Raw genomic sequence first — 27,353 nt, forward strand, 5'->3', positions numbered from 1 at the left:
TTTTAGTCTTATTTTAGTTTCCATGTATTCAAATAGTCAATAATAAATAATGAGCTGCTGTTTTTTTAAACTGTAGTTTTAAATTAAGTCTGGAATTCTAGGCCGTATTCATTCTCAGTTTCCATAGGGAAATGACTAGTTTATTTAACAGTATAATTTTTGTTTTTGGTATTTGATATATACAACTGGAATAGATAGAATACAGCTTGATTTCAATCCCTCCTTTCCCCTCTCTTGAAATTAGACTTAAAAAAATATTATCTGCAGCTATTTAACTCTTTTTATGGTTTTTCTAAAAGAGTAAGTAAAGCATTGCTTTTTTTTTTTCTTAATGAGAGGGAGAAATTATGAATTATAATTACTTTTCTGATCATTACCATTTTTGAGTAAATCTTTTGAGTCTTATTAGGATGATCAAATTCTTTTTTTTGCTATAGAGCGTGTGCGCTTGCCAGAAAGAGAAACAGAGAGACAAAGCGAGAAATCACCCCCCAGGGAGGATGGCCATGCTGCAATCCCTTCTCCATTCTCCTCTCGGGATCTTGGGCATGCATGCACACATGCCTGGCGTGAGTTTAAGCCTCTGGGTCCAGGACTTGAGCTGTGGTCGGCTACGTGGGAGTTCAGTGACATAGCCATTACGCTAACTGCTGGTCCCAGGATGGTCAAATTCTGTGCAAATAGCCCAACATATCACAGCCTTTCTTACAGTTTTCTACAACTCAAAGCTGTGTTTATGTCATTAGTTACCTAATAATATAAAATTTCTTACCAGAGGGGCCAGCAGGTGACATGGTGGTTAAGGATGCTGGACTCCAACATGGCCAACCGTGGTTTGAGTCCCAGACCTGGCAGCTTGCTTTCTCACTATCCATCTCCCTCTCTCTCTGTCCTTCTCTAGTCAAATTGAAAGAAAGAAAGAAAGAAAGATAAAATAATTCAAAAAAATAAATTCTTGCCAGAATTTCAACTTTTAAGTAGCACTTATTTTATAGTTTTTTTTTGTTGTTGTTTTTTGTTTTTTTTTCTGTTGGGCACATGCACTCGCCAGAAAGATAGAGGCAGAGAGACAGAAAGCAAACAATCACCCCCACAGGGAGGATGGCCATGCCGCAATCCTCCATTCTCCTCTCGGGATCTTGGGCATGCGTGCACACATATCCGGTGTGAGTTTAAGCCACCGGGTCCAGGACTTGAATTGCGGTCGACTACATGGGAGTCCAGCAACATAGCCATTATGTCAACTGCTGGTCCCACTATGTCCATTTTTAAAAATGACTTTGGCCATAATAGTTTGAGTTCTTTTGTTGCCTTGTATTTGTTATTTCTAGTGATTAAATCCATTTGTTACTTTCTTATTTTTTTTAAGAGAGATTTTTGCTGTAGGGCAAGTGCACTCACCAGAAAGGCAGAGAGACAGCAAGACAGTGAGAAATTACCCAAAGGGATGGCCATGCCACAATCACTTCTCCGTTCTCCTCTCGGGATTTTAGGCATGCATGTACATGCGCCCAACATGAGTTTCATTAATATGTTCATTAGTATGTAAAAACATTTTCAGATAATATTTAGCTTTTAGTGTTTTTTTTTTTTTTAAATTTGCTATGGGCAGTTGTCTTGCTGGTGGGAGGGAGAGGTAGAAAGAGAAAGTGAGAAATCACCACCCAGGGGAATGGACATATCACAATCTCTTCTCTGTTCTCCTCTTGGGATTTTGGGCACGCACATACATGTGCTTAGTATGTCTTCCAAGAACCCGAACAGTGAAATCAGTCATGTGAGATCCAACCACTTTCACCACACCACTAGCTAGCCCATGTTTAGCTTAAAAAAAAGAAAAAGAAAAGCCTTCTCCTCTTCATTCTCTTCCATTCTTCAGTCCTTTCTCCATTTTCCTTTTGGGATTTTGGGCACATAGGCACATGTGCCTGGCATGAGTTTCAAGCTGCTGGGTCAAGGACTTGAATTGTGGTCGACCATGTGGGAGTCCAGTGATGTAACCATTATGCCATCTGCTGGTCCCACATTCACTTCTTTTAGTAGCAGTAAGTAGCTTATATTTTTACCTTTAAGTTTTTACATAAATATTTGTTTAACCCCATTCTGTGTGGTTGCATTTGATTTCTTTGAGTTTAAATGTAAGACTTATATTTATGCTACTTAAGTTAGGTCTATTGTTTCTGTCCATGCAGATTTTTTTTTAAAGTTTATTTATTTCTTCCATGAGAGAGACAGAGAGAGAGAGAGACAGGCACTCCCAATAGGATCTTCATGCCATGATCTTTACCCAGTTTCAGGCAGCTGGGTCACAGACACATGCATGTGTGCTCGTGTATGTACTAGGAGACCTTGGGACATGAACCCGAGACCTTCCATTGTGGGCCCAGCATTGCAGAGAATCATGCTACTTCTATGCCACTGTCTGGTCCATCATAGATATTTTAAAAAGTCTTTTATGCAAGAGCCAGCAGGTGGCAGGGTGGTTAAGGCACTGAATCCCACATGGCCAGCTGTGTAGTTTGAGCCCCAGACCCTGTGGCTTGAAAGACATGCTGGGTGGGGAGCCAGCTGGTGGTGTCATGGTTGAGGCCCTGGACGATGGTTCAAACCCTGAACTTGGCAACTTACTTTCTTACTTTACCTTTCTGTCTGTGTCTCTCTCTGGTCAAATAAAAAAATAATAACAAAAATAAATAAAATAATTCTTAAAAAAAAAAAAAAAAAAGACATGCGGGGTGGGTGTGCATGTGTGCCCAAAATCCCAAGAGGAGAGTGGAGGAGAAAGGATTGCGGTATGGCTACTGCCTTTCCCCAGGGGGTGATTTCTCACTTTTCTTCTCTGTCTCTTTCTGTCCAGCAAGCATACATGTCCTATGCAAAAATCTTTAAAAGTAATTTGTTTATGCAAGCCAATATATTAGTTTGTCAGAGAAGTCCTGGCATGTTTTTCTTTCTTTTTTTTTTAGGAGTTATTTTATTTAACTTTATTTATTTTAATTTGACCAGAATGAGAGAGAGAGAGGGAAATCGAGAAAGTAAGCTGCCAGGTCCAGGACTCGAACGGCGGTCGGCCATGTGGGAGTTCAGTGCCCTCAACCACCACGCCGTCTGCCAGCTCCCATGGCATGTTTTTCTGTGCAAAAATACAATGACTTTTACAACAACCTAATAAAAATATTGAACAAAAGAAAACCCTTTGATATATTTGCAGGTTATATTAAGTTTATTAAGCAGATTAGCATATAGAAATTTTACAGTTGAAATTAGAAAAACAATTTAATTTTCATTACAAATCTTTAAGGAGAAAGAGAAGCTTTAGCAATTTTCCTTGTTGAAAATTTTGTATCTCTTAAAGTGCACTTGAAAAGTCTTATTCTAGGTAGTTGAGTTTTAAATATTCATTGAAATTTTTTTGGCTAGGATAAAGTTATATATATTGGGTCATCAGAAAAGTTAAGCATTTTTGCAATGCCATGACTTTTCTGACAACCCAATAGATGAATGTAGTCAAGTTGGTCCTTGTATTTAATAGAGGTGATAACATCAATCTTTTTGCTACAATTTATTTGTATTCATGCTACAATACAAACTGGTGCAGCTGAGACAGCAGCATTTATGGCTCCAGATTACTTGAACACACCAGCATGGCTTGTATGACTCCCAGAGACACTGTGGTAGGCAGACATCTTGAGGAACATTGCTGCACTCTCGCACCTTGCCAGACTCTCCTAGACCTAGAGAATAGTTCCAAACGAGAGCTGGAGCTTTAATCTCCCATTGGGTGTGCAGAGTAGGGATTACCGATGAAGCACTGCTTCAGTCCTAAACTTTTTTCTTAATATTTATTTAATTCCATTTGTTATTATTTTGACCAGAGAGAGAGAGAGGGAAAGCAAGAAACTAAGCTGCCAGATCCTGGACTCAAACTGCAGTCAGTCATGTGGGAACCTAGTGCCTTTAACCACCGTGCTACCTGCCGGCCCCAAGTCCTAAACTCTTAAATTCACAGTTAAATTTCTCTGCATATCTCTTGAACCAGTCACCAATTGCTATAACTGCCAAAAGAGGGATGGAGATCTAAATTTACATTGTTTTCAGTTTGAATATTGTTCCTTTCCTTCAGTAAATGTATGATCTAGCAGGAAGACCGTAAGTTACTTTAATGCTCTTTATTTATTTATTTATTTATGAGAGGTTTTTTGCTATAGGGCGCATGTGCTCGCCAGAAAGACAGGGAGAGATGGAGAGACGGAAAGTGAGAAATCACCCCCCCGGGGGGATGACCATGCCACAGTTCCTTCTCCTCCATTCTCCTCTTGGGATCCTGGGCGCGCACACATGCGTGCCTGGCATGAGTTTAAGCCACCGGGTCCGGGACTCGAACCATGGTTGACTACATGGAAGTCCAGTGACATAGCCATTATACTAACTGCTGGTCCCCCACCCTTTTTTTAAAAAACCTAATGAACAAAGGATTTTTTTTTTAAGCAGAAATTTGACATTTAGGTAAATAGTATGTGCTCAGTAAATATTTGTGAATGAATTAGTGAATCCCAAACATGTTGGTAGAGCTCTGTGATCATGGGAATTTTGTTTATAGAATATTTATAATGCGTAACTCACGTTCCTGTTCCTAGAATATATTTCTCTTAGCATGAATTATTTCTCATTAAGTCCTCAAACCGTCGTTCTTTTTAGATACAGGCTGTAGATGTCTTACTCTGTTCTTGTAACCAAGGTGTTTCTTCCCAACTCTTTATTTCCTTAGAAATAAAAGAGTTTAAAATTCTGATAATTTGTTTTACTTAACAGCTCTTAATGACTTTCTTCCTGTAAGTTATTCTTGTTTTTTTGTTTTGTTCACACCATAATGGAATGAGTAGTCAGCTTTAGAAAGTGTAAATTTATTACTTTTCTAAACATTTTCGTATAATAGGGCATTTTAAGTATGAGTGGGATATAAACTTCTTTTGTTTGTTTAATTCTCAATAGTGAGTTTAGAATATTATATGTTCTTTTTCTGTGTTTGAAAAGGGTGATTCATGCATTTATATTATATATATACTATGTAACTTTGGTGATTTTTAATTCCAGCTAATTTTGCAAACATGGTTTAGAAATTTTATTGACCACGGTATATAATATAGATTACATGGCTGTTTAGCTGTGTAGATATTTATTAACTGATGGCTGACTGTGTCTGATAGGAACAAGAGTTTGTTCAGAAGCAACAACAAGAGTTAGACGGCTCTCTGAAGAAGATCATCCAACAGCAGAAAGCAGAGTTGGCCAACATTGAAAGAGAGTGCCTGAATAACAAGCAGCAGCTCATGAGAGGTATTTGAAATTCTGCGGTGTGTGTGATATAAAATGATACATAAAAAATGCTGAAATACACCATGGAAATTATTTGAGTATTTCCTTTGCTAGAGAAAGCTAGAGTGATATGTGCTAAAATAAGAGCAAAATATTTTAAATTGAGAAATATAAGAGGGACCAGAAGATGGCATAATGGTTATGCTGCTGGACACCCACGTAGTTGACCACAGTTCGAATCCTGGACCTGGTGACTTAAAACTCATGCCAGGCATGTGTGTGTGCATGCTGAGATCCTGAGAGGAGAATGGAAGAGAATGGATTGTGGCGTGGCCATCTCCTCTTGGGGTGCCTTCCTGCTTTCTGTCTCTGTGACGAGCACATGGACCCTATTGCAAAAATCTCTCAAAAAAAAAAAAAATACAGGGTATGGAATTCCTTTATGACAGTAAAAAGTGAGCATAAGTGTATCATCCTAAAAATGTCTTGTCTGGATGAAGTTAGAAATACGTCCGAATAATGCTGTGTACTTGTTATGCCTTATAATTATTGGTACATGATAGAATGGAGTTTTTAAAAAACAGATTAGCTTAAAATCTGTTAAAAAATTTTAACAGATTAAGTAGAATTTTGGTGTTCAGGGCAGCTCTTTCTCTGATTATTGGACAGTAAAACATAAAGGAAGGTGGTAATTTTTATTACCTTTTTTTTTTTTTTTAAGAGAGATTTTTGCTATAGGGCATGTGCACTCGCCAGACAGACAGAGAGAGACATAGAGACAGAAAGCAAGAAATCACCCCCGGGAGGATGGGCATGCCACAATTTCTTCTCCATTCTCCTCTTGGGGTCCTGGGCACACATGCACACACACTGGCTTGAGTTATAAGTTGCCAGGTCCGGGACTTAAATTGCCATCTACTATGTGGGAGTCCAGCAACAACCATTGTGCCACCTGCTATTCCCAATTTATATTATCTTTGCTTTGGTAAAATTTATAAATCAGAATGTCAGTGTGTATGCAAGTTAGTGTATGTAGACCACTTTCATGTAAATATTAAAATGAGAGAAAAATATACTAGTAAAAAAAAAGTACATTAGTAAAAAGAACAAGTGACAAAGTGACATTTTGGAAACTGTTTTCTCCTTCTAGCTCGAGAAGCTGCAATTTGGGAGCTTGAAGAACGACACTTACAAGAAAAACACCAGCTGCTCAAACAGCAGCTTAAAGATCAGTATTTCATGCAAAGACATCAACTGCTTAAACGCCATGAGAAGGTTAATGAAAGGTTTATTTTAAAATTTGTAGAGCTGTTCAGGTTTTTTTTAAGCTAGAAGGTGCACACAAATGTGTGCTGATGAGTGTGCCCATGCACTCAGGCACATGTGATAATACCCCAAAAGGGTCCAGTTGTGCCACAATCCTTTTTCCTCCAATTCTCCTACCTGCCAGGATCCCAGGCCTGTGTACTTACCCCTGTCCAGCGTGGGGCTGCTGGGGCTGGGACTTGAATCCTAGCCAGCCATGGCAGAGCTGACTTCTTCCGGGCAGTGTCTAAATGCTGTTCTCTGATGGGGCTGCCCCTGTGCAGTCTTGAACTTACATGCTTTGGAGAATGGCTTTTTAAATTTCTGTCTTTTATCCCAAAATTTCTGTCATTAAGTTTGGAGTAATTAATTATATCTTAATCACAATTGTAAGCTTCTTTTCTACAAATTACAGGGAAAGTAGCTAATTAGAGTGTTTAAAGATCTCTATGTTGTGATCTTCATCTTGTTTCTCAGAGGTACCTGTTTTGGCTCCGTTTGTCATTCGTGTATCTTAACGTAAACTCCTGGTACTTAGTAAAAGAGAGTTTCAATATTAGACTCATGACTAATAACTTTGTCTTATAAATTACTTTTTTGCCGAGTATTTTGCTGGTCACTGCAAAACAAGAGAGTAATCATAGAAAATAACAACCAAATGACATGCTTGAACATACATATGAGTACTAAAGGATAAAGTTTACCTACACTGCTGGGTTCTATTTTAAACTTTCTTAGGAAACAGAACAAATGCAGCGTTATAATCAACGGCTCATAGAGGAATTGAAAAACAGACAGACTCAAGAAAGGGCAAGACTGCCCAAGATTCAGCGCAGTGAAGCCAAGACACGAATGGCCATGTTTAAGAAAAGTTTAAGGATTAACTCAACAGCCACACCAGATCAGGATCGTGACAAAATCAAACAAGTGAGTAAGCAAATCATTCTCTTCTTTTTTAGGTTTTAAAACTTTGAATGACCTTTAGAAGTACCTCATAATTTGTGTTGTAACATTTAGAGCCTCTGGGCTTACTGATGTTCACTTTAATTCTATGGACTGGAGCAAAGTAAAGGATATAGACCAACTTTGTCTTCCTGGGCTGGTGACCACAGAGAGCAAAGCCCTTCTTCCCATATCCCAACTAGATCCTGGGCAAGACAAGTCCTAAGACCAGCCCTGGGAATGTGATGACGTGGACGGCTTTTTGAGTCAAAGCACGTAGCCTCACTATGATACTTCTGCAGTCAGTCTTACACACAGGTTAGCTGAGGTCGCTAAGCAGACAGGAGGATCAGGGTGGTTTTTTCTGTTTTGTGTTTTTTTTTTTTTTTAAGAGATTTTCCCCTTAGGGTGCGTGCACTTACTCGAGAGACAGAGAAACAGAGATAGTGAGAAGGAAAGTGAGAAATCACCCCCCAGGGGGCATGGCCACAATGCAATCCCTTCTCCATTCTCCTCCCGGCATCTTGGGCATGCTCGCACCTGCGCCTGGTGTGATTTTCAAGCCACCTAGTCCAAGACTCAAACCTGGTCTGCCTTGTGGAAGTCAGCGACGTAATTGCTACGCCATCTGCTGGCCTGGAGAGTGAAGGTTTTAATCATCATCCCCGCCACCAGTAGCCCACGTGGTGGTGTAGACTCCAGCTTTGAGTCACAGCCCATTATTACTTGCAGCTTTAGTTTATTTTACTTAAGTTTTGTTAAATCTCTTAATTATACCTTTGGAATATGAAGAAACTACATCGCTCATTAAACATAATTTATCTTTTGTTTTTCTTATTTATAGTTTGCTGCACAAGAAGAAAAGAGGCAGAAAAATGAGAGAATGGCTCAGCATCAAAAACACGAAAATCAAATGCGGGATCTTCAGTTGCAGTGTGAAGCCAATGTCCGGGAGCTGCATCAGCTGCAGGTCGGGATAGAAATGTGACAGCGAAGCTGGTGCTAGCAGGCAGCACATGTGGCTAGTTAGGGGCACGCAGCAGATGAGCCAAGTAAAGTGCACATTCCTGAGGAAAATGCTGAGTCAGCGTCGTGCCTTCTTTTTAACAATTTTTTAAAATTGAACTTTATTTATTTTAATTTGACCAGAAAAGGACAGAGAGCGATAGAGGGAAAGTGAGAAAGCAAGCCACCAGGTCCAGGACTCGAACTGCGGTCGGCCGTGTTTGAGTCCAGCCCCCTTAATCATCACATGTTTTCAGCATAGACCCAAATGGAATCGGTTTAGTGTCATAGGTATTTGTTTAGATTTTACTAAAACATTATGAATATAAACATGATGTTAGTTGTAACCTAAGAAGCTGAATCTTTTAAAAGCAATAGTAATGTTGTTTTTAATATATTTTGCAAGAAGATATACAAAGTTTTCAAAATGATAAAGGCAATTTTATTGTCAGACTCTGAATTAAAATGTTCCATTTATGGGGAAATAATTGATTTTCTTCTTGGTGTTTGAAAGAAAGTGGTAAATATATGGAAGGTTTTTTCCTAAGAAATTTAATGGTTACTTTAGAGAGTGCTGCTTTTGGACCTTACCTGGAATGTGCAATCCATCTATTACATATTCTAAAATGTTTAAAATTTCAGAGTATTGTGCACAGTGTGGCTACTGTGTATAGTTGCTCAATTTATTAGAATAGAATAGTTTCTGATAACAATTCTACATTCTAGTAGCAATGGGTAAAATGTATGCAAGCTGCCTCCTGAAGTGTCAGTTTTATGTGCATACTTTCTTATAAAGGAAAAACAAAAGCCGAGAGTAATTCCAAGTTCTTTTTATGTGGTTTATAACATATCTAGCTTCTAAGCCTGCAAAAATGAAGCTACTCATTTCATAATTCTTGGCCTTTGATTTTTAGAGGAGAACTTAGACTCCAGTAACAGCTAATTTGATGAGTAATTTATTTTGGAAGATAATTATATTTTTGAAAAATTGGTTAGTAGTTGTGATTTTGTTTTAATCCAACTTTATTTTCAGAATGAAAAATGTCACCTGTTGGTGGAGCATGAGACTCAGAAACTAAAGGAGTTGGATGAGGAACATAGCCAAGAATTAAAGGAGTGGAGAGAGAAATTGAGACCCAGGAAGAAGGTAATTTAAAATTTTAATTAAAATATAATTCGGGCCAGCAGGTGGCATGGGGGTTAAGGCAGCTGGGTCCCACATAGCTAGCAGCATGGTTTGAGTCCTGGACCCAGTGGCTTAGAAAACACGTTGGGCATGTGTGTATATATGGCCAAAATCCAGATAGGAGAACAGAGAAGAGATTGCATCATGACCTTCCTCCACAGAGGTGCTTTCTCATTTTTCCCTGGTCTGCCTCTGTCTGTCTGGTGAGCACATGCACCCTATAGCTGAATTTAAAACAACAACAACAACAAAACATGCTTTGGGACAGTAGGTGGCATGGTGGTTAAGGTGCTGGATCCCACAGGGCTGACTGTGGTACAAATCCTGGCACTGGCGGCTGGAAGAAAACACACTGGATGAGTGTGCGTGCATGTCCAAAATCCTGAGAGGAGAATGGAGGCAAAGGGATTGTGGTGTGGCCATCCCCCATAGAGGGTGATTTCTCACTTTCCTTGTCTGTCTCTTTGGCAAGCACACATGCCCTATGGCAAAAACCTTAAACATGTTTGTTCTCATCCATGCACTCAGTTGCCGGCTCTTTACCTACTGTGTGGCAAGGATAGTGTCAGTGACAGGAGATGCAGAGATGAAAGGACAAAGTCTTTGTCCCCAGAAGACTCAGAATGTGGTAACAAGCAGTTACAAGTGGTAGGATCACTATTCTGTAGTGGTAAATTTCAGGGAGAAGGAGCAGAATATACATGCAAAGGAGGAACAGTGCTGAAGTCTGCTTGGGGATGTCAGGGAGGCTTCAGAGGGATCTACCTTATAAGCCAGACGAGACTTGAAGGATGAGTAAGAGCTTGCTAGGTGCACACATTAGAGTGCAGTGGGGCAATTTAGGTAGAAAGTAGCGAGCGAGTGAAAAATGGTGTCTATGCAGATTTGCAAATAGTTCTCTATCATTAGAGAATTGAGGGTGTGCCTGTGTGTAGGCATTAGGGAGGGGGAAAAGGAAGAAAGGAAGTGGTGATAGCTGAACCCAGACAGGTTCGACGGGAGCCGTATCATAAACGCCTGTGTGCTCTGTAAATTCAAAATCTGGTGCAATAGAGGTGACTTCCGCCTCCCTCCCTTCATGTCTTCTGTTTGTACTTGACTCCCTGCTAGCCTGGCTAACCATTTGCTAACCCTCAAACTGAAACCTTGATTTCCTCTTGTACTTTCTGCCTGTTACATATTTCAATGTTTTTTTTTTTTTTCTTCTCTTTATCCGATTAGTCAGTCAAGGAAATTACTAACCCCTACTGTGTTCAAAGGTTTCTGGAGAAAGTGAAATGACTAAGTTGGTAGTATGCTTTTTTACTTTAATTTTATATTTCGTTAAGTTTTAGGAATAGATTTAGCATTCATGTAGTTCAGAATTCAAAAGGTAGGAAAGGATAAACAGTAAAAAAATTCCTTTTTCCATTTTCTCTTTTTAACTCCTTATAGTTTAGCTTCCACTTGAAACTCTCCAGTTGACTTATTGACAGTGTCACAAGTGAATTGCTAATAGCCAAACCCTGTGACCTTATATAACTGTGCTTATTAAGTTTTATTTCCTAAAATTCTCTTCTGGCCTGACTTTGTAACTTAACTGTTCGTTTTTCATGATTTTATGAACTTTTTTTTTTTTTAGAGAGATTTTTGCTATAGGGCACATGTGCTCATTGGAGAGACTGACAGACAGTGAGAAATCACTCCCCTCCCCATGGGGATGGCCATACTGCAGTCCCTTCTCTTCCCTTCTCCTCTCAGGATTTTGGGTACACACACGTACCTGGTGTAAGCTTCAAGCTGCCAGGTCTTGGACTTGAACCGCGGTCAACTACATGGGAGCCCAGCAACGTAACCATTATGCCATCTGCTGGTCCCCTTGACTTTATGACCTTTAATTTGGCTTTCAGTCTCCCTAAATGAGACTGTTTTTCAGTTTTACATCCTGTTCTTTAACTTGATCTTGTAGCTAGTCATAACTTCAGCTGTTGCATATTCCATTTTATTTTTCATTTCTAGAGAGTGTATGTGCTTACCAGAGAGAGAGAGAGAGAAAGCATCCCCCAGTGGGGCATGAACACATCACAATCCTTTTTTTATTTTATTTTTTTTTCCTTTTGAGAGAGATTTTTGCTATGGGACATGTACATTTGCCAGAGAGACAAAAAGTGAGAAATCATTTGGGGGAGCGGGCACACACCTCAGTTCTTTCTCCTCCATTCTCCTCTTGAGACTTTTGGGCACTCATGCACATGTACCTGGTGTGAGTTTTAAGTCGCTGGGGCCAGGACTCAAACCCAGTGACGTAACCATTACACCATCTGCTGGTCCCTCACACCAAAACACAATCCTTTTAACATCTCCTCTATCCTGTCAGGGTTTGGAGTGTGCATAAGTACATGCTCTGCATGTTTCTCAAGCCAGGGCCAGGACTCAAACTGCTGTAAACCCTATGGTATCCAGCTCCCTGAACACAGAGCTTACTTGCTGTGCCACAGGTCCAGCCCCAGCTGTTGGATTTTTAAGGACAGTATCAAAAGCTGAATAGTAGGGGTTGTGTAGAGTACAGACTTTAAAGTCATACAGATAGAGGTCCAGATCTCACTGACACTTAGTGATTAATTTTGTCACTTAACATTTCTAGGCCCAATTTTCCTCATTTGTAAAATGAAGATGGTGATGTCTCCCAGACTGAAATAATTCAGAAAGTAAAAAGAATTGATGGTTGTGTAGCACTTACCCCAGTCGTAGTCAGGCTTCCATGAATGGTTGTTATTGCTATCGCTGTGTATTGTTTTTATTGTTACTAGTTTGAGCACTAAGCTTCTATTTTATTTAAAATAATTATTTTATTTAACATTTATTTATGTATTTATTTGACCAGAGAGGGACAGAGTGAGAGAGAGAGAGAGAGAGAAAGTGAGAAAGCAAGCCGCCAGGTCCGGGACGCAAACTATGGTTGGCCATGTGGGAGTCCAGCGCCCTTGACCATCATACCACCTGTCAGTCCCCACAGCTTCTGTTTCCTGTCTAGATAGTCTGTTTCTCCTCAACCCAGGTCTGTGTTCACATGTCATTTTGCCAGTGATACCTTTTTTTTTTTAATACCACTATACATAAAATAGCTCCCATGCTCATCTCAAACATACTTTGTTTTTTTTTAATAACATTCATCACTGCCTGACATATTTGCTTATTGCATGTCTTCTGTGGGAAGATAAGCTTCTCAACAGCACAAACATTAGCTCTTTTTTCACTGATACATCTACAGCTTTTGGAACAGTCCCAGGTGCATCGTAAATGATGAACATGTACTTGTCGAATGTTGGTTAAAGAGTGCAAACTCAGTGGAGGTCGAACCAGACCCAGCACTGTTACCCCTTATTGCCGTTTCACTCTCTCGCCCTCACCGTCGGATGTCCCTCCATTCCTGTTCTCTTCATTGACATCCAGGCTAGAAATGGGAATTCTTTTTCATTTCTGTCATATCCCACATTCAGTCAGATGCAAATTAATTTTGACATTCATGTGCCTTTTAAAATATGTTCCTTTTTTTTTTTTAAAGAGAAAGGGACAGTGACGTAACCATTACACCATCTGCTGGTCCCTCACACCAAAACACAATCCTTTTAACATCTCCTCTATCCTGTCAGGGTTTGGAGTGTGCATAAGTACATGCTCTGCATGTTTCTCAAGCCAGGGCCAGGACTCAAACTGCTGTAAACCCTATGGTATCCAGCTCCCTGAACACAGAGCTTACTTGCTGTGCCACAGGTCCAGCCCCAGCTGTTGGATTTTTAAGGACAGTATCAAAAGCTGAATAGTAGGGGTTGTGTAGAGTACAGACTTTAAAGTCATACAGATAGAGGTCCAGATCTCACTGACACTTAGTGATTAATTTTGTCACTTAACATTTCTAGGCCCAATTTTCCTCATTTGTAAAATGAAGATGGTGATGTCTCCCAGACTGAAATAATTCAGAAAGTAAAAAGAATTGATGGTTGTGTAGCACTTACCCCAGTCGTAGTCAGGCTTCCATGAATGGTTGTTATTGCTATCGCTGTGTATTGTTTTTATTGTTACTAGTTTGAGCACTAAGCTTCTATTTTATTTAAAATAATTATTTTATTTAACATTTATTTATGTATTTATTTGACCAGAGAGGGACAGAGTGAGAGAGAGAGAGAGAGAGAAAGTGAGAAAGCAAGCCGCCAGGTCCGGGACGCAAACTATGGTTGGCCATGTGGGAGTCCAGCGCCCTTGACCATCATACCACCTGTCAGTCCCCACAGCTTCTGTTTCCTGTCTAGATAGTCTGTTTCTCCTCAACCCAGGTCTGTGTTCACATGTCATTTTGCCAGTGATACCTTTTTTTTTTTAATACCACTATACATAAAATAGCTCCCATGCTCATCTCAAACATACTTTGTTTTTTTTTAATAACATTCATCACTGCCTGACATATTTGCTTATTGCATGTCTTCTGTGGGAAGATAAGCTTCTCAACAGCACAAACATTAGCTCTTTTTTCACTGATACATCTACAGCTTTTGGAACAGTCCCAGGTGCATCGTAAATGATGAACATGTACTTGTCGAATGTTGGTTAAAGAGTGCAAACTCAGTGGAGGTCGAACCAGACCCAGCACTGTTACCCCTTATTGCCGTTTCACTCTCTCGCCCTCACCGTCGGATGTCCCTCCATTCCTGTTCTCTTCATTGACATCCAGGCTAGAAATGGGAATTCTTTTTCATTTCTGTCATATCCCACATTCAGTCAGATGCAAATTAATTTTGACATTCATGTGCCTTTTAAAATATGTTCCTTTTTTTTTTTTTTTTAAAGAAAAGAGGTATTCTCAGCAGGGTCTCGCCGTGCCCCGGTCCAGCCTCTCAGTTAGCCAGGACCGCAGGTGCGCACCTCCCCGCCCGGCGTATCTAGGTCTGTCTGGGACCCAGACCAGGGCCTTCCAGTGCTCTGCCATTGCACGGTGGCGCCTTCTGCCTGTGCTCCTGTGGCGAGGCTGTCTCCATGGTAGTTCTCCACTTTGTCACTGCTGTCCTACTACTTGCGTACGTTGCTCAGTCGTGTCCTCGTGGCTCTAGTTCCCTCCCTTCCTGCTTGCCTGCCGTCACCAGAAGGTTGATCCTGCAGAACTCATACTGTCAGAGTGGTGCTGGTGACTCCTCAGTTCCACCAGAGGAAACTGTGCATGCCGCAGTTTGTCCTTGAAGCCTTTAGTGCCGCACGTGGGCCACCGCTTTCCAGCTTCTTTTCTGACCTGCACCTTGATTCCCAGTTCAGCCCTGTGTACAATCCCCATTTTCACACCAGCGCTGTCTGTGGTTTCCTGTCTGTGTGCCCTCCAGCTTTCTATGTCTAGCCTGCCTTCCCCATCCTGCCTGTCAGCTTCACCTTTCCTTCAGAACTGAGCCTGTTTCTCCTCTCCTGAGAAACGTTACCGTACCCTTCCTCCTTTCCCTGTACGTGGTCTGCGCCTCTGCAGTAGACTTGCTCCTGAGTCACTTGTCCACGAGGCATTACCCGCTTTACTTCATTTGGATTGCCATATAATAAACGGCATTAAGCAGAGACTGGGAGTCTGAGACTAGGATGGCAGGAGGGTCAGGTTCTGATAAGGGCCTTCTTCTGGGACACAGACCGCTGACTTCTCACTGTGGCCACACGTGAGGAAGGAAGGAACTCTCTCTTCAGTCTTAGGAGGGCACTAGTGCCATTCACGAGGACTCTACCCATGACATAATCCCCTTACGAAGGCCCCACCTCCTTATACCGTCACGCTGGGGATTAGGCTTCAACACGGATTTGGGTTTGGGGTGGGGACAGACATTCAGATCACAATACCTCGCCATGTTCATTAAGCACTTAGTATATTTGTTCTGTATTACGGGGATGTAAAGATGAATCTGGTTTGGATCTTACCTTTAAACGGCTTATAGTCAGGTGTGGAAGAAAAAATGTGCACATTGGTAACTAAAAAAGTAGAAAGTGGTTGATGTCGTGTGGGAGAGATGATAGCGCATCTGTAGGAGTACCTAGTGTGTGTTAGGTACACCCTCCTCACCTTTAATCTTCACGTAGTGACCCAGTGAGGTACTGTCACTATTTTACAGCAGGGGAACTAAGTGATTTTGTATATAAAGAAGTTAAGTAACTGACCCAAGTTACCTTTACACTTGGCTGAGCTGAGACTTGAACCCAGGGCTGTGTAAAGCTTGTGATCTTTTTATTTTTCTTTTTAATTGCCAGAGGACATGTACACTCACCAGAGAGACACAGGGAGAGGGAGAAAACACACCCAGAGGGGTGCAGTCACACTGCAGGCTCTTCCCCTCTATTTCTCCATCCCATTTGAACCTTGCGCACACGCATACATGCCCAGCGTGTTTTTCAAGCTGCTGGGTGGGACTTGAGCCAGGGTTGTCCGTGCAGGTGGGCTACAGCTTCCTTAACCACTGGGTTATGGGGTCAGCCTGTAAAGCTTAGGACCTTAGCTGCTGAACAGGGGGGGCTCCATAAGATAATAAAAAGGAAATGTATTTTGAGTAACTATCAATGGTTTCTTCTTGGTTGTCAGAGCAAATTCTATGCGTAATACCACGTACGCGCTGTGTACATCTCTATAATACCGCGTATAATTTCTTGTTCCTTTCCTTTTTCAAAGACACTGGAAGAAGAGTTCGCCAGGAAACTGCAGGAACAGGAAGTGTTCTTTAAAATGACTGGGGAGTCTGAATGCCTTAACCCATCAGCGCAAAGCCGGATTTCCAAGTTCTACCCTATCCCCAGCCTGCACTCCACGGGGTCCTAACTGTGGGAGACGTGCTGTGGTTGGGCTGGCTTAAATGTGTCGTTCTGCTCTCTTCATCTTCTGCCACAGCCTGTCAGATAGCTCACGGAGACAATCACCTGCCTCACCTTCTAAGTGTTGTTTGGTTTTTGTTTTTGTTTTTGTTTTTTTGGGGGGAGAGGGTTGTTTAAAGCAAAGATGAAGGGAAAACAAACTAAGGCAGATGCTAGGCCATGTTGGCAAAGTAGCATCTTAAAGTAATTCCCTAAGGTGATTTTGTATAATAACCTTAAAAATGTGTTACCTGAAAATCTGTTAGAGAAATAATGTTTAAAGTTATTTTTTAAAGACCCTGTTACATCACTAAGTATTAGTGTCTTTTCACCTGACCTAACCTGTCAGTGACGCCTGAGCTCTGTAATAGACTGCTGTACAGAGTTAAGTCTCTTCCCATCAGTCAGCTCTCATAAAGAAGTTATGTGTTCAAGATATACTGCTGATTCAAAAATAAATATATTTTATTTTTAACTAGGAACAAGCTCATTTAAAAGAGAAAAATTATTTCAGTAATTTTTCAAAATTAGTATTTCCCTTTTTGGACATGAACTAATCATTGAGGGTGCTAGTTTTATTAAGATAGTGCCTAAAACTCGACATTCCAATCAAGTTTAAAATTGGATTTTCTTTTTGAGCAACAGGGACAAAGCACCCTTAGTAAATGTTACTATTTTTAAAATCTTATAACTCTGACCATTTGATAACAATTTTCATCCTAAAATATATGTTGTGCAAAGTTTGCAAAGATTGAAAAGTAGCAAATTGGAAATGTAAGACTCACCAAGTTAAAAGTAATACAGATTTAGCCGTCCCAGTTTATTTCTTAAAATAATATGAGCTGGTTTCAAGGACTTTTATCTTAGCAAATTCTGTTTGTTTAAAAAACTGTCAGAGGCTTGAGGCTCTGAATTATGTTTATAAATGCATTTTCTGAAATTAATCTTAAAAGAGGCAATTGTTCAGAATACTTTTTCAAAATTATTTAAATATTTAGAGAAAAATCAGGAATGACTTTTTTGTTGTTGTGAAATGAAGTTACTTACATTTTGATTTTATTTTGTTCCATTTAAATTATTTACTTTGATCCGAATGGGAAAAGCCTGAAACCTTTATCACGTGGTCGCTGGTCTGTGTAATTATTAATGAAAGGTTCACTTTTAGTCCCTTCGAGGCTTAGAATTTCAGCCGTGGGTCAGGTCAGACAGTATTATACACCGTGCTCCGGCGTGTGAGGTAGCACCCTGAAAACAATTGTCACTGCCTGCCATTGACAGCCTGTTCTTTTCTAAGAGTGCTGGGTACCAAATGGTAGACTTTTCAGTTCTCAGTTGTGTTACTTTTGAGGCTGGTGAAAACTGAAATGCAACTTTGTGGGAACACTGATTCATGTTAAGGAAACATAAGTGTCCGTAGCACTTTCTTGCAGTTACTTTGAAGACTTAGGATGCTGACCCTTATTTTGTCAGTGGTTTAGATTATTTACAAATGCATGTGTTATTTTAATTTTTTAATTGTTTCGATAAGTATAATTTACTTGGATAACTTTGTAGGTAGCCTTAACTTCTGGCCAGGTTTTTATATATATATATATAAATAATTATATATACATATATATTATTGTATGGTTGTAAATTCATACACTTACCACATGAATGTGTTACTGTATACAAACTTAATGCTTTATTCTCAAATACTGGGTGAAAATGTTTTGAAAGTCTTTTAAATATATATCTTTATAAAGTAATATTCAGAATGATAGAAATTGTTTATATTGTTATGATAAAATGACAGTATAATGTTGCCCAGTGTATTTAATGATTTATTTGAAGAGGGAGAGGAAGGAAGGTTCTCTTACCACCTTCTTTTTTGAAACTTTTAGTTTTTAATGGCTGTTAAAAAATGAGTATTTAAGGCAGTGGACAGTTTTGTTTCAGTTTTGTTTTTGTATCATTTAAATGATACGCTGTGAGCTAGCGTGTAGCACACAGTTGACTTGTTCTGAATATTCAGTTTTTCCTGTTCTTTTCAACTTGACATCCAGAGTGTAGAGTCCAGGAGAGGCTCTGCTGGGTTTACTAGCCACTCTTGCATCTCCCTTGAAGGTGCCCTTGGGATTTGCTCCTCATGCTCGAGTCCTCTTTCCAGTAGGACTGCGTTCATGTGGATGCAAGACATAGAAGTCAGCTCCTAAAGTTATAGGGATTTTTCCCAGAAGGAAAAGTTTGTCCTAGAATTGCTGTTTGTAGACATACCTGCCCAGGTCTCGTAGGCCCCGTCCTCAGATAGTAACAGTGATCTTTCTTTCTTGCTTGAAGCAAGGTGGGAGGGGCAGGGGGAGAGGGGCACATCTCCTTTGATATCTGCCAGAGCAGCCAGATCCATTCCTGACTTGGTGGTTTGGACACTGGGGCAGAGTAGGCCACACAGTGCTTAGAAGAAATTCTCCCCGCAGGCTCCCTCCTCAGTCACCGCTCCCTGAGTGCTCTGCACACACAGACCTCCGCTCCTGCAGGTCTAGCTCAGAGCTCGGCACCAGGCTGCCTCTCCTGTCCTGTCACTCCTGAGGTGTGAATTGCTGGATTAGCTGCTATTCTCTATGGAGTCACATTAAGCTTTTTCTCACCCTTTTCTGTGGGCGATCTCTAGGGTGGTAAGGAGGAAATTTAGCAAATTTTCACTTTGCTGAACAATACTGGATCCTTCCTCTGACAGGATACAGCAAATCATAATTAAATATAACCAGAACCAGAGCTACCTCTAAGTAGTGTTTCCTCAAGCACAAAGCTCTCAGGCATATGAGACCCACTTGAAAGGAGGGTCTCTGATTTCTTGAGCATCAGCAAGTTTCAAAAGTGACTGTTTTTGTACTCTTCTAGCTCCCTTGTACTGTACTCTCTTCCCACTCCACACTGTGCTTAAATAAGACTCCTCTGAGAAGCCACATTCGCTCACGTTATTAGAAATACTGTCAATTAAAGGAAAACCTAGAACTGAAGTGGAAGAAGATCCAATGCCAATAGTCTTTGATTAAATAAATCAGTTCTTTTCTGAGAAACGATCTTTTATAGGAAACGGAATGATACTTTAAATGCGTTTCTTAAGTTGAAGGCACAACAGTTAATGGTTCTATTGTAGTACCGTGGCCGATGCGGTTTGATAAAGCTTTAAAATGTCTGCTACGAAGCTTGGAATATGAGTGTCTTACCAGTTTTAAATGTTGGCTGCAGCTTTTTGTGATCCTTCTCTAACATGCAGTATCATTAGTTCTCAAGCTGAATGTTCAGAAAGAATTTTGTTTTGGATTATGCCTCTTGTCTGTTTGGGAGCAATCTGTCTTTTCAGTCATGGGATTGACAAATGAAAAATAAAGTTGTTTCTTAATCTATTTGGGAAGCAGTTTTTATTGGGAATCTTAGAAACTAGATTGTCTTATAGGAGAACACTTTGCAACTTATTTTTGGTCCTAGTTATATTTTCAAACATGCAATCCTGCATATCTTCCAACCTTCGTAGACTTTTTAAATTTCCTAGCCATCTGTAGTCCACATCTTACATACACTGAGTTTTTATTGGTAATTTGCTGGGAGGTGTCTTGCAGCCTGCAAACCACCCCTTTGGGAGGTGCTTAAGAGGTTTCTGCTGACACATGCGTGTGTACATCTTTTTAATTTCCTTTCTCTTCCTTGGGATGGATGGCTTTTTGTTAAGCATCTCACAAGTCATATGACCCTCACTTCTGCTAAAATAACCCCTTTTCCTTGGCAAGAGAGAGGCATGGAGTGTCATCTTCTAGCGTGCTGTTGAGGTCATTCTTAACCTTTTTTTTTTTTTTTTTCTTTTTTTGTAAATGAAACAAAAGGAGCTCAGATCCATCACCATCCAGCTGGAGACACATCTCCTATCTGCCCATGTTCTTTCTGGGTTTTGTACAGAGGAAGTAACACGTTTGGAATTTTACCTGATTTTCACTCAGACATAGAACTCCATGAAGACTTCTTCCTCATCCGTTTGTGATAGCGTGCGTATGTGCACGTGTGCGTGTCAGAGCAAGGCAGGCGCCCTCTACAGGCAGCGGTCCCCTCCAGTCCTCCGGCCGTCAGATCTCGGGCCCTTGAGCACGTGTCCTGTGTATGTCAGGCTTATTGGGCTGGGAATTCCAACTGCAGTCGCCGTGTGGGGCCCAGCTTCCCTGAGCAGCGATTACCGCTGGGCCGTGGAGCCAGCCCTGGGAAGACTTCTGAATATCTTAGTATGGTGAATCGAGTCGCAAGAGAAACACTAAGTCTATATTTAATCAGTTAAGAATCATTATAAAAGGGGATGTTACACTTGAGCCTTTGAAGCTACTTTTAACAAAAGTAAAAAGCTACCACTAAAAAATGCCAAAGTAGGGCTGACTCTTTGTCCTGGTGTTTAAGGCACCTGGATCCTACTTGGCCAGCCATGCGGTTTGAGTGCCAGACCCAGCAGTTTGAGAAGTGCCTAAATGCATGTCCAAAACCCAAAAGGAAGGGAATGACAGAGCAGAAGGGCTGCTTCTGCCATGGAGGTGCTTTCCTCTCCCTCCCTCCCTGCCTCTCTCTCTGGTGAGTGTATGTACACTCTGGCCTAAATAAATATTACTAGATGGACGATAGAGAGTAAATTCAGCTTTGGACAAGACTAGAACTCACTCTGAGAAAGAAAAGATTTAAAAAGCAAATTGCATTAATCATTATGCTCATAAGACTAGACAGTGAAACTTAATGTTTGAATGCCCTATGAGCTATTTAAAAAATTCTCATGTTGGGGGCTGGCAGGTGGCATGGTGGTTAAGGGCGCTGGACTCCCACGTGGCTGACCACAGTTCCAGTCTCAGACCTGGCGACTTGCATTTTGCTCTCTCTCTCTGTCTGTCTGTCTCTGGTCAAATTTAAATAAATAAGTAAAATAAAGTTAAATTATTTTATTATTTTTTAAAATTTTTGAGAGGTTTTTGCTAGAGGGCACGTGCCCTTGCCATAAGAACAGAGACAGACAGAAAGCGAGAAATCATCCCCCGAGGGAGATGGCCACGCCACAGTCCCTTCTCCATTCACCTCTCAGGATGTGGGCATGCACACACACGTGCCCGGCATGAGTATAAGCCACTGGGTCCGGGAATCGAACCACAGTTGACTACATGGGAGTCCAGCGACATTATGCCAACTGCTGGTCCCAAAGTTAAATAATAATTTTAAAAGTTCCCACACTGACTGTCAGGTAAGCCTCAGGAGACCATAAAGGAGGCAAAAAGTGACAGTGTGGCGCGCAACTAACTTGCTAGGGGCCTGATACCATGGACCTCTTGGGTCGCTGTGCATTTTTTGCGTAGAAAAATATGTCATGACTTTCCTGACGACCTAAGAAGGGTATGGTTTTCCTATGTGAGATACTCAGTCTGCATAGGGAATAATCAGGGTATGGTTTTCCTGTGTGAGATACTCAGTCTGCATAGGGAATAATCCAGTCTTTCAGTTGAATAGAGATAATAGAAGTGGATTTAATTTAACCCCATTTTTAACTATCCAGCAGTTGAGAGTTACTGCCTGTTAACAAATTTGCAAGGTAGCTGAGTGTAGCCTTTTCTTGAGTATCTGATTTTACAGTGCATTTCTTTAGTATGTGTACATTTTTCCTTAATGTTTTCATTTCTAATAAAAATTTTAAATTGGACTATGTTGTACATATTTTGTGTGGTTCCCCCAACTTTTTCACGATTCAGTGCGTGCAAACGCGAGAGTGTGAGAGACATCCCTAGGCCTGGTCCCACCGTGATCCCCCCCTCCAGTCCTCCAGCCTGTTGGCTCGCGTGCACTCGTGCTTGTACTCAGATGTTCTGGGCTGACCCGGTGGGGATTCAAACCAAGGTCGCCATGTGGGATCTGCCTTCTCTCGGGCAGTGTTACCACTGTGCTATGGGACTGGCCCCTTAATAGGAGTTTTGCTATTCCATATATCACCTAGAATCATAGCTCCTTTGCCTTTGGATGAGTCACTACATTAATTGCAAATCTTGCTGCTCATTTGTTGCATATGTGTGTATTTCAAGTAATTTATTCTTAGGGAACACCTTCAGACGAAGGGATTTGTCACAATCCCAGATTGAATTGATAGTTACAGATAAAGGTCTGCCTTTCAAGATTTCAGTGATTAAATGAAATGCCAAAAGCTGTTTCCCAAAATAAAACCAGATCAGTTTTCTCGTGTTTATAATAAGGAGTATTAGAGTAAGACCTGACTAACTCAGTTTTTTTTTTTAACCTTTCTTTGGTCAGATGGAATCACGTTAAACATGGTATTAAAAAAGAAAAAAAAAAACTTTAATTGGAAATTTTATAATTGAAATGAGTTTTCATCTTATAGACCACATAAAAATGTTAGACATCGAAAAGTGCTTAAAAACCAATTGTGCCCAGCCCCTCATGCCTTTTCCCAAGTGCTGAACAGAGGGTGACATCTCGCGTTGAAGCCGTCTTTCCCGGAATCCATACTCTGGTTTCCTGCCCCTCCTGTTCGGCCTTGCCTGTGGCCCTCCCTGCCCGGTCTGCTGTAGTCCGGTTCCGTGGAACGTATCTATAAATCTAGCGTGGGCGTGTGGGCACAGATCACGGTTATATCAGACTGTAAGCAGTGGGACCAGGATATGCATATATAATGTAACTATTAGAAACCTTTCACCTACAGGGGAAGTGCATTTCTAATGTGTTCAGCTGCGAGAGTCACTTAGGCCGACTCTTTCCTACTAGAGAACGCAGAGTAAATGGGAGGCAGGAGCTGATAGCTAGCCTGGCAGCAGTAGCCAGAACACACCCCGACTGGGGCACCTTCGGGTAGGACCCCGTCTCCATCTCATGTTCTCGCTCATTTTTTAGGCAGAGCCCCAGGACTCCTTAGCCAACTTTTATGTAACTGGCTCTCCTAGGTCGGGGCTTGAACTAAGTGTTAAAGAAGCCGAGGAGCTCAGATGGAGATAGAGAAGTCTCCCTCGAAAACGTGGCAATTGCTCTTCAAGTCCACCCCGTGAAGCTGTTCTGGATTGTGTATCTGACAGAATTCTACATCTATGTTTCGAATATTTCGTTTAGACTAAAACAAGGGTTGCTAGTTGACTATTTGGCTAGGTTGTCTCAGTTGGACACTGACAACTCTGGCTTCCTCCCCTGGAGAGAATGTGGTATTAGCGCCCCTCGCTGTCACAGAAGGGGGCTGTTCCGCAGAGGCCGGCTCATGGCTTGACGGCGATACTTCTCCTCCTCCTCCGCCCAACATAGACTTGGTCGCCTGCAAAATTAGATGACAGGTGTGACGTTAAACAATAATCCTGTGGCCTGTGGGGACCTTAGCTTGGCCAATTTTGGCAACTACCGAAAGGTTGCCTCCAAAGAAATCCCTTGTAAGACTATCAGTGTATTCGAGTCGTTCACTCTATTTCTGTTTGTTTGTTTCAGTTTTGCTGTAGCACAAGTGCTTGCCAGAGAGAGAAGGAGGGAAAGTGAGAAATCACCCCCGGGGACGATGGCCACACCACAGTCCCTTCTCCATTCTCCTCCAGGATTCGGGCAAGCACGCATATGCACCTGGTGTGATTTTCAAGCCACTGGGTCCAGGACTCAAACCACACAGTCGGTCATGTGGGATCCAGTGCCTTACCCTCCACACCACCCATTTACCCCATTTCATTACCAGACTGCTTTTTTCCCTCCCTCCTTTGGCACTCTGCTTCCTTTCTGTCTGGCAGTTAATGCAGTATTATGCAAATTATGCTGCTGTTATGCAAACTGCGCAGCTCTAGCTGTCTGCCCGGTAACCCGCGGCGTTTGCCTGAATGCCTCAGCCCTTGCTCTGGAACAGATCATCCCCTTCTCAGTTGAGAACCAGCCTCAGCCTCCCACACCCCAGAAGTGCAGCAGCCATTGCTCACCTTTGTCTCCTTTTTCCCCCTTGTGCCCTCGAGGACCCGGTGGCCCAGGACGGCCTGGCGGTCCAGCAGGGCCCCTGTCACCTGGAAGGACAGACAGGGCATGACTGACGCATGCGTGCAGGAGTAAAGGAGAAAGCTGAAGGCATGGCCCGGTACCCGGTGCAGCCCCCGAGGGAGCCAGTTTCGGCCAGCGGTTGCTCCAGAGGATCCTGGCGGCCATCTCTTCGCCACCACTTACCTTTGAGCCCTGGGGAGCCCATCTCTCCCTTCTGCCCAGGGGGTCCTGGAATGGCTCCATAAGCTGCAAGGTGGAAAAAAACAAAACAGCCTTAGACTAGAGATTACCCTGAAGCTGGGGGGCCAGGTCTTTTGGTCAAAGTAACAGAGAGTAATAGAGTGTGGACTTGTGAGAGGAAACCGTGTAGGATTTATCTGATTTTCAGTGTGAAGTGTTAAGAACTGGAGGTTTTTATGAGACTGGTGGCATGGAACACCCCCGTGTGAGACCGTGGCGCAGGTTAGGTGCTGCGAGAGCAGTCGGGACGCCCTTACTTCGGAAGAAGTCCATGAGGTCTTCGGTCACGTTGCTGTAGGCAGAGAAGACCTTGCTGATGCCAGGGGGCCCCTGGGGCCCAGGCCGGCCTGGTGGGCCCTGGACGGTGTAGGCCATCCCTTGTAGCAGCCCCTGGCCTGTGAAACACCAGAGTGTGGGTGCAAAGGCAGCCGTGGCTCAGCACTCCCTCAGCAGCAGTGCAGTGCTCCCTGATCGCCCGACTCCCAGAACAAGACTAGATTAGGCTGTAGCGGGACAGCCCTGCCGCCTGCCTGTGTGACCGGCAGGGGCCAGTGGGCCCGGCAGGTCTCTGCCCGCCCGCCGCAGCACTTGTCCGAGGCTTTCGGGCTGCATAGCTGTGCTGATGAACTGGAGCGACCGGACTTGTTGGCCAGCATCCTTCCCTCGGCCCCCCTCAGGAAACCCTTGTGGTCATGACTCCTCTGAGATCCGAACAAGGGAGGGTCCGGAACGCACAGTACGAAGAGCCCAGTGTGCCCGGGTCCTGCAAAGCCAGCTCCAGGCGGGGCCCCTTGAATATAGCCGGCTGAGGGTTAGGGTGGGGCCTTCTGTCTGCGGTTCCTGCCCGGATGATTCCCAAATTGCTGTCTTCACAGCCTGGCACTCCAGAAACGGGAGGGCCAGTCTCTGGGCCTAGACACCGAGATGCCCCCAAGCTCCCGCCCTCAGCATGTCCCCACTTACGCTGCAGACTCTCTGACACCCGAACGGCCAGCTCGTTGTAATCCAGATTTCCAGCAAAGCCAGTCCTGAATGATCCGCCATTGCCACCAAACATGTCACCTTCTGCAGCTGCGCCATAGCCCCCACCTGGGCCGACGTCAGTGCCATAGGGTCCTCCGTCTCCTGCAGCTGCGCCAAAGGCTCCCTCTTCACCTAAGGAGCCCCTGCTGGCTCCTCCGATGCCCATTGAAGAGCTGTAGGAGGTGGCCCGTCTGACGGAGGAGCTGCCACCCAGACCGTAGGAGCCATCCACTGACACCAAGCGGCTGTCTCCAGGGGGTCCCTGCGGCCCCGGAGGGCCCGGGGGGCCAACAATGAAGCTGCGCACATCGGGACCTGCGGGGAGAGCTGCATGAGTGGGAGCCCTGGGCCTGGTGGGGAGGAAGACTTGGGAGTTAGGGGGTGTCTCCCAGCGTCGCCACGCCCCGGAGCAGCGGAGGTGAACCGCACAGCCCTGTTCACAGCAGGCCACTGGCGAGGAAAGCACCGGGCCTGCCCTGACGAGCTGCTCTCCCATGTGGCCCCTGGGTCCCTCGAGCACCGTGCTGCCCCGTGGACAGGGAGAGCAAGGTCGGGGGAGGCACGGGGGACACGAATGCCAGGGGCACCTACTCGTGAGGTAGCTGATCAGCTCGCTCCGGAAGCTGTCGCTGTTGTCTGCAGCATAGGTTGCCAGAGCTCCCGAGACACCCGGGGGCCCCCGAGGGCCTGGGGGCCCAGGAGGGCCTGGAGGGCCTGGGATGGACGACAGGCCTGCAGCTGAGTGGAGGGGCGAGGGAGAGGAAGGTCAGGGGTCATGGTGAAGAGAAAGCCAATCCCTATCTGGGCTCTGGCCGGCCGTGTGGCCCTACTGGAGGAGGATGAGGCCAGGCCTCCCGGAGGAGGCCAGAGAGAGCTGTTTCCTGGCAGCACCCAGGACAGTGGCCACTGCTCTGGGCCTCCTCAGCCCCAGTCCTGCTGCTCTCCTCTCCTCGCCCCTGCGCTGAGAGCAGCCCCGAGCTGGCCCTTACCCCGGGGCGCCCAAGCTCTCCAAGGGCCGCACGTGGGAGTGCTCTCTCCCACTTCCACCCATGCCAGGGCCAGGGCGCCTCACCAGCAAGTAGGGTCTCCCTAGGTCCAGCCCAGTGCCCAGCACCATGCGTGGTTGTGTGTGTGTGTGTGTGTGTGTGTGTGTGCAAGAGAGAGAGAGAGGGAGAGAGGGCGTCGTGTGTGGGCTCCATGCAGGACGGTGCCCAAGACCTCCTTGCTCCAGGAGGGCCTGGCCCACTGGCCACGTCTCCATGGCCGCCCCTGCCATGGCCCGCAGGAGTCCCATGGCCGGCTGCAGCTGTCCATCCGCCCTCCTCACCCCCTGCCCAGTGCCCTACTGTGCAGGTAAGACGAGAGGTCCTCCATGCTGATGCTGGACCACGCGCTGCCGGGGAGCCCCGGGGGACCCGGCGGACCTGGAGGTCCAACGATGCCTCTGAACTCAGACCCTGCGACCAAGGGAGAGTGCGGCTCAGTCGGCCCG

At 43.6% G+C, this 27,353-nt stretch overlaps 2 protein-coding genes across 3 annotated transcripts in view; one reads left to right on the plus strand and one right to left on the minus strand.

The window, feature by feature from the left end:
• Positions 1 to 19,987, plus strand: part of SLK (STE20 like kinase) — a 79,112-nt gene extending 59,125 nt beyond the window's left edge. For both annotated transcript variants that reach the window (XM_006166405.3, XM_006166406.3), the window contains 6 exons: positions 5,208 to 5,337; positions 6,467 to 6,591; positions 7,360 to 7,548; positions 8,408 to 8,533; positions 9,602 to 9,715; positions 16,419 to 19,987. In XM_006166405.3, coding sequence (XP_006166467.1) covers positions 5,208 to 5,337; positions 6,467 to 6,591; positions 7,360 to 7,548; positions 8,408 to 8,533; positions 9,602 to 9,715; positions 16,419 to 16,565 — 831 coding nt within the window. In that variant the 3' untranslated portion in view covers positions 16,566 to 19,987. The remainder of the gene's footprint in view (positions 1 to 5,207; positions 5,338 to 6,466; positions 6,592 to 7,359; positions 7,549 to 8,407; positions 8,534 to 9,601; positions 9,716 to 16,418) is intronic.
• A 2,994-nt stretch (positions 19,988 to 22,981) lies between these two features.
• The window catches only part of COL17A1 (collagen type XVII alpha 1 chain), a 54,355-nt gene continuing 49,983 nt past the window's right edge, over positions 22,982 to 27,353 (minus strand). Inside the window, exons 51-57 of the mRNA XM_027767416.1 lie at positions 27,208 to 27,318; positions 26,453 to 26,599; positions 25,802 to 26,176; positions 25,096 to 25,233; positions 24,782 to 24,844; positions 24,544 to 24,624; positions 22,982 to 23,903 (exon numbers count right to left, since the gene is read on the minus strand). Coding sequence (XP_027623217.1) covers positions 23,848 to 23,903; positions 24,544 to 24,624; positions 24,782 to 24,844; positions 25,096 to 25,233; positions 25,802 to 26,176; positions 26,453 to 26,599; positions 27,208 to 27,318 — 971 coding nt within the window. The 3' untranslated portion in view covers positions 22,982 to 23,847. The remainder of the gene's footprint in view (positions 23,904 to 24,543; positions 24,625 to 24,781; positions 24,845 to 25,095; positions 25,234 to 25,801; positions 26,177 to 26,452; positions 26,600 to 27,207; positions 27,319 to 27,353) is intronic.

Source organism: Tupaia chinensis, unplaced genomic scaffold, assembly GCF_000334495.1.
Source record: "Tupaia chinensis unplaced genomic scaffold, TupChi_1.0 Scaffold144255_1, whole genome shotgun sequence".
NCBI classification, from domain to species: Eukaryota; Metazoa; Chordata; class Mammalia; order Scandentia; family Tupaiidae; genus Tupaia; species Tupaia belangeri.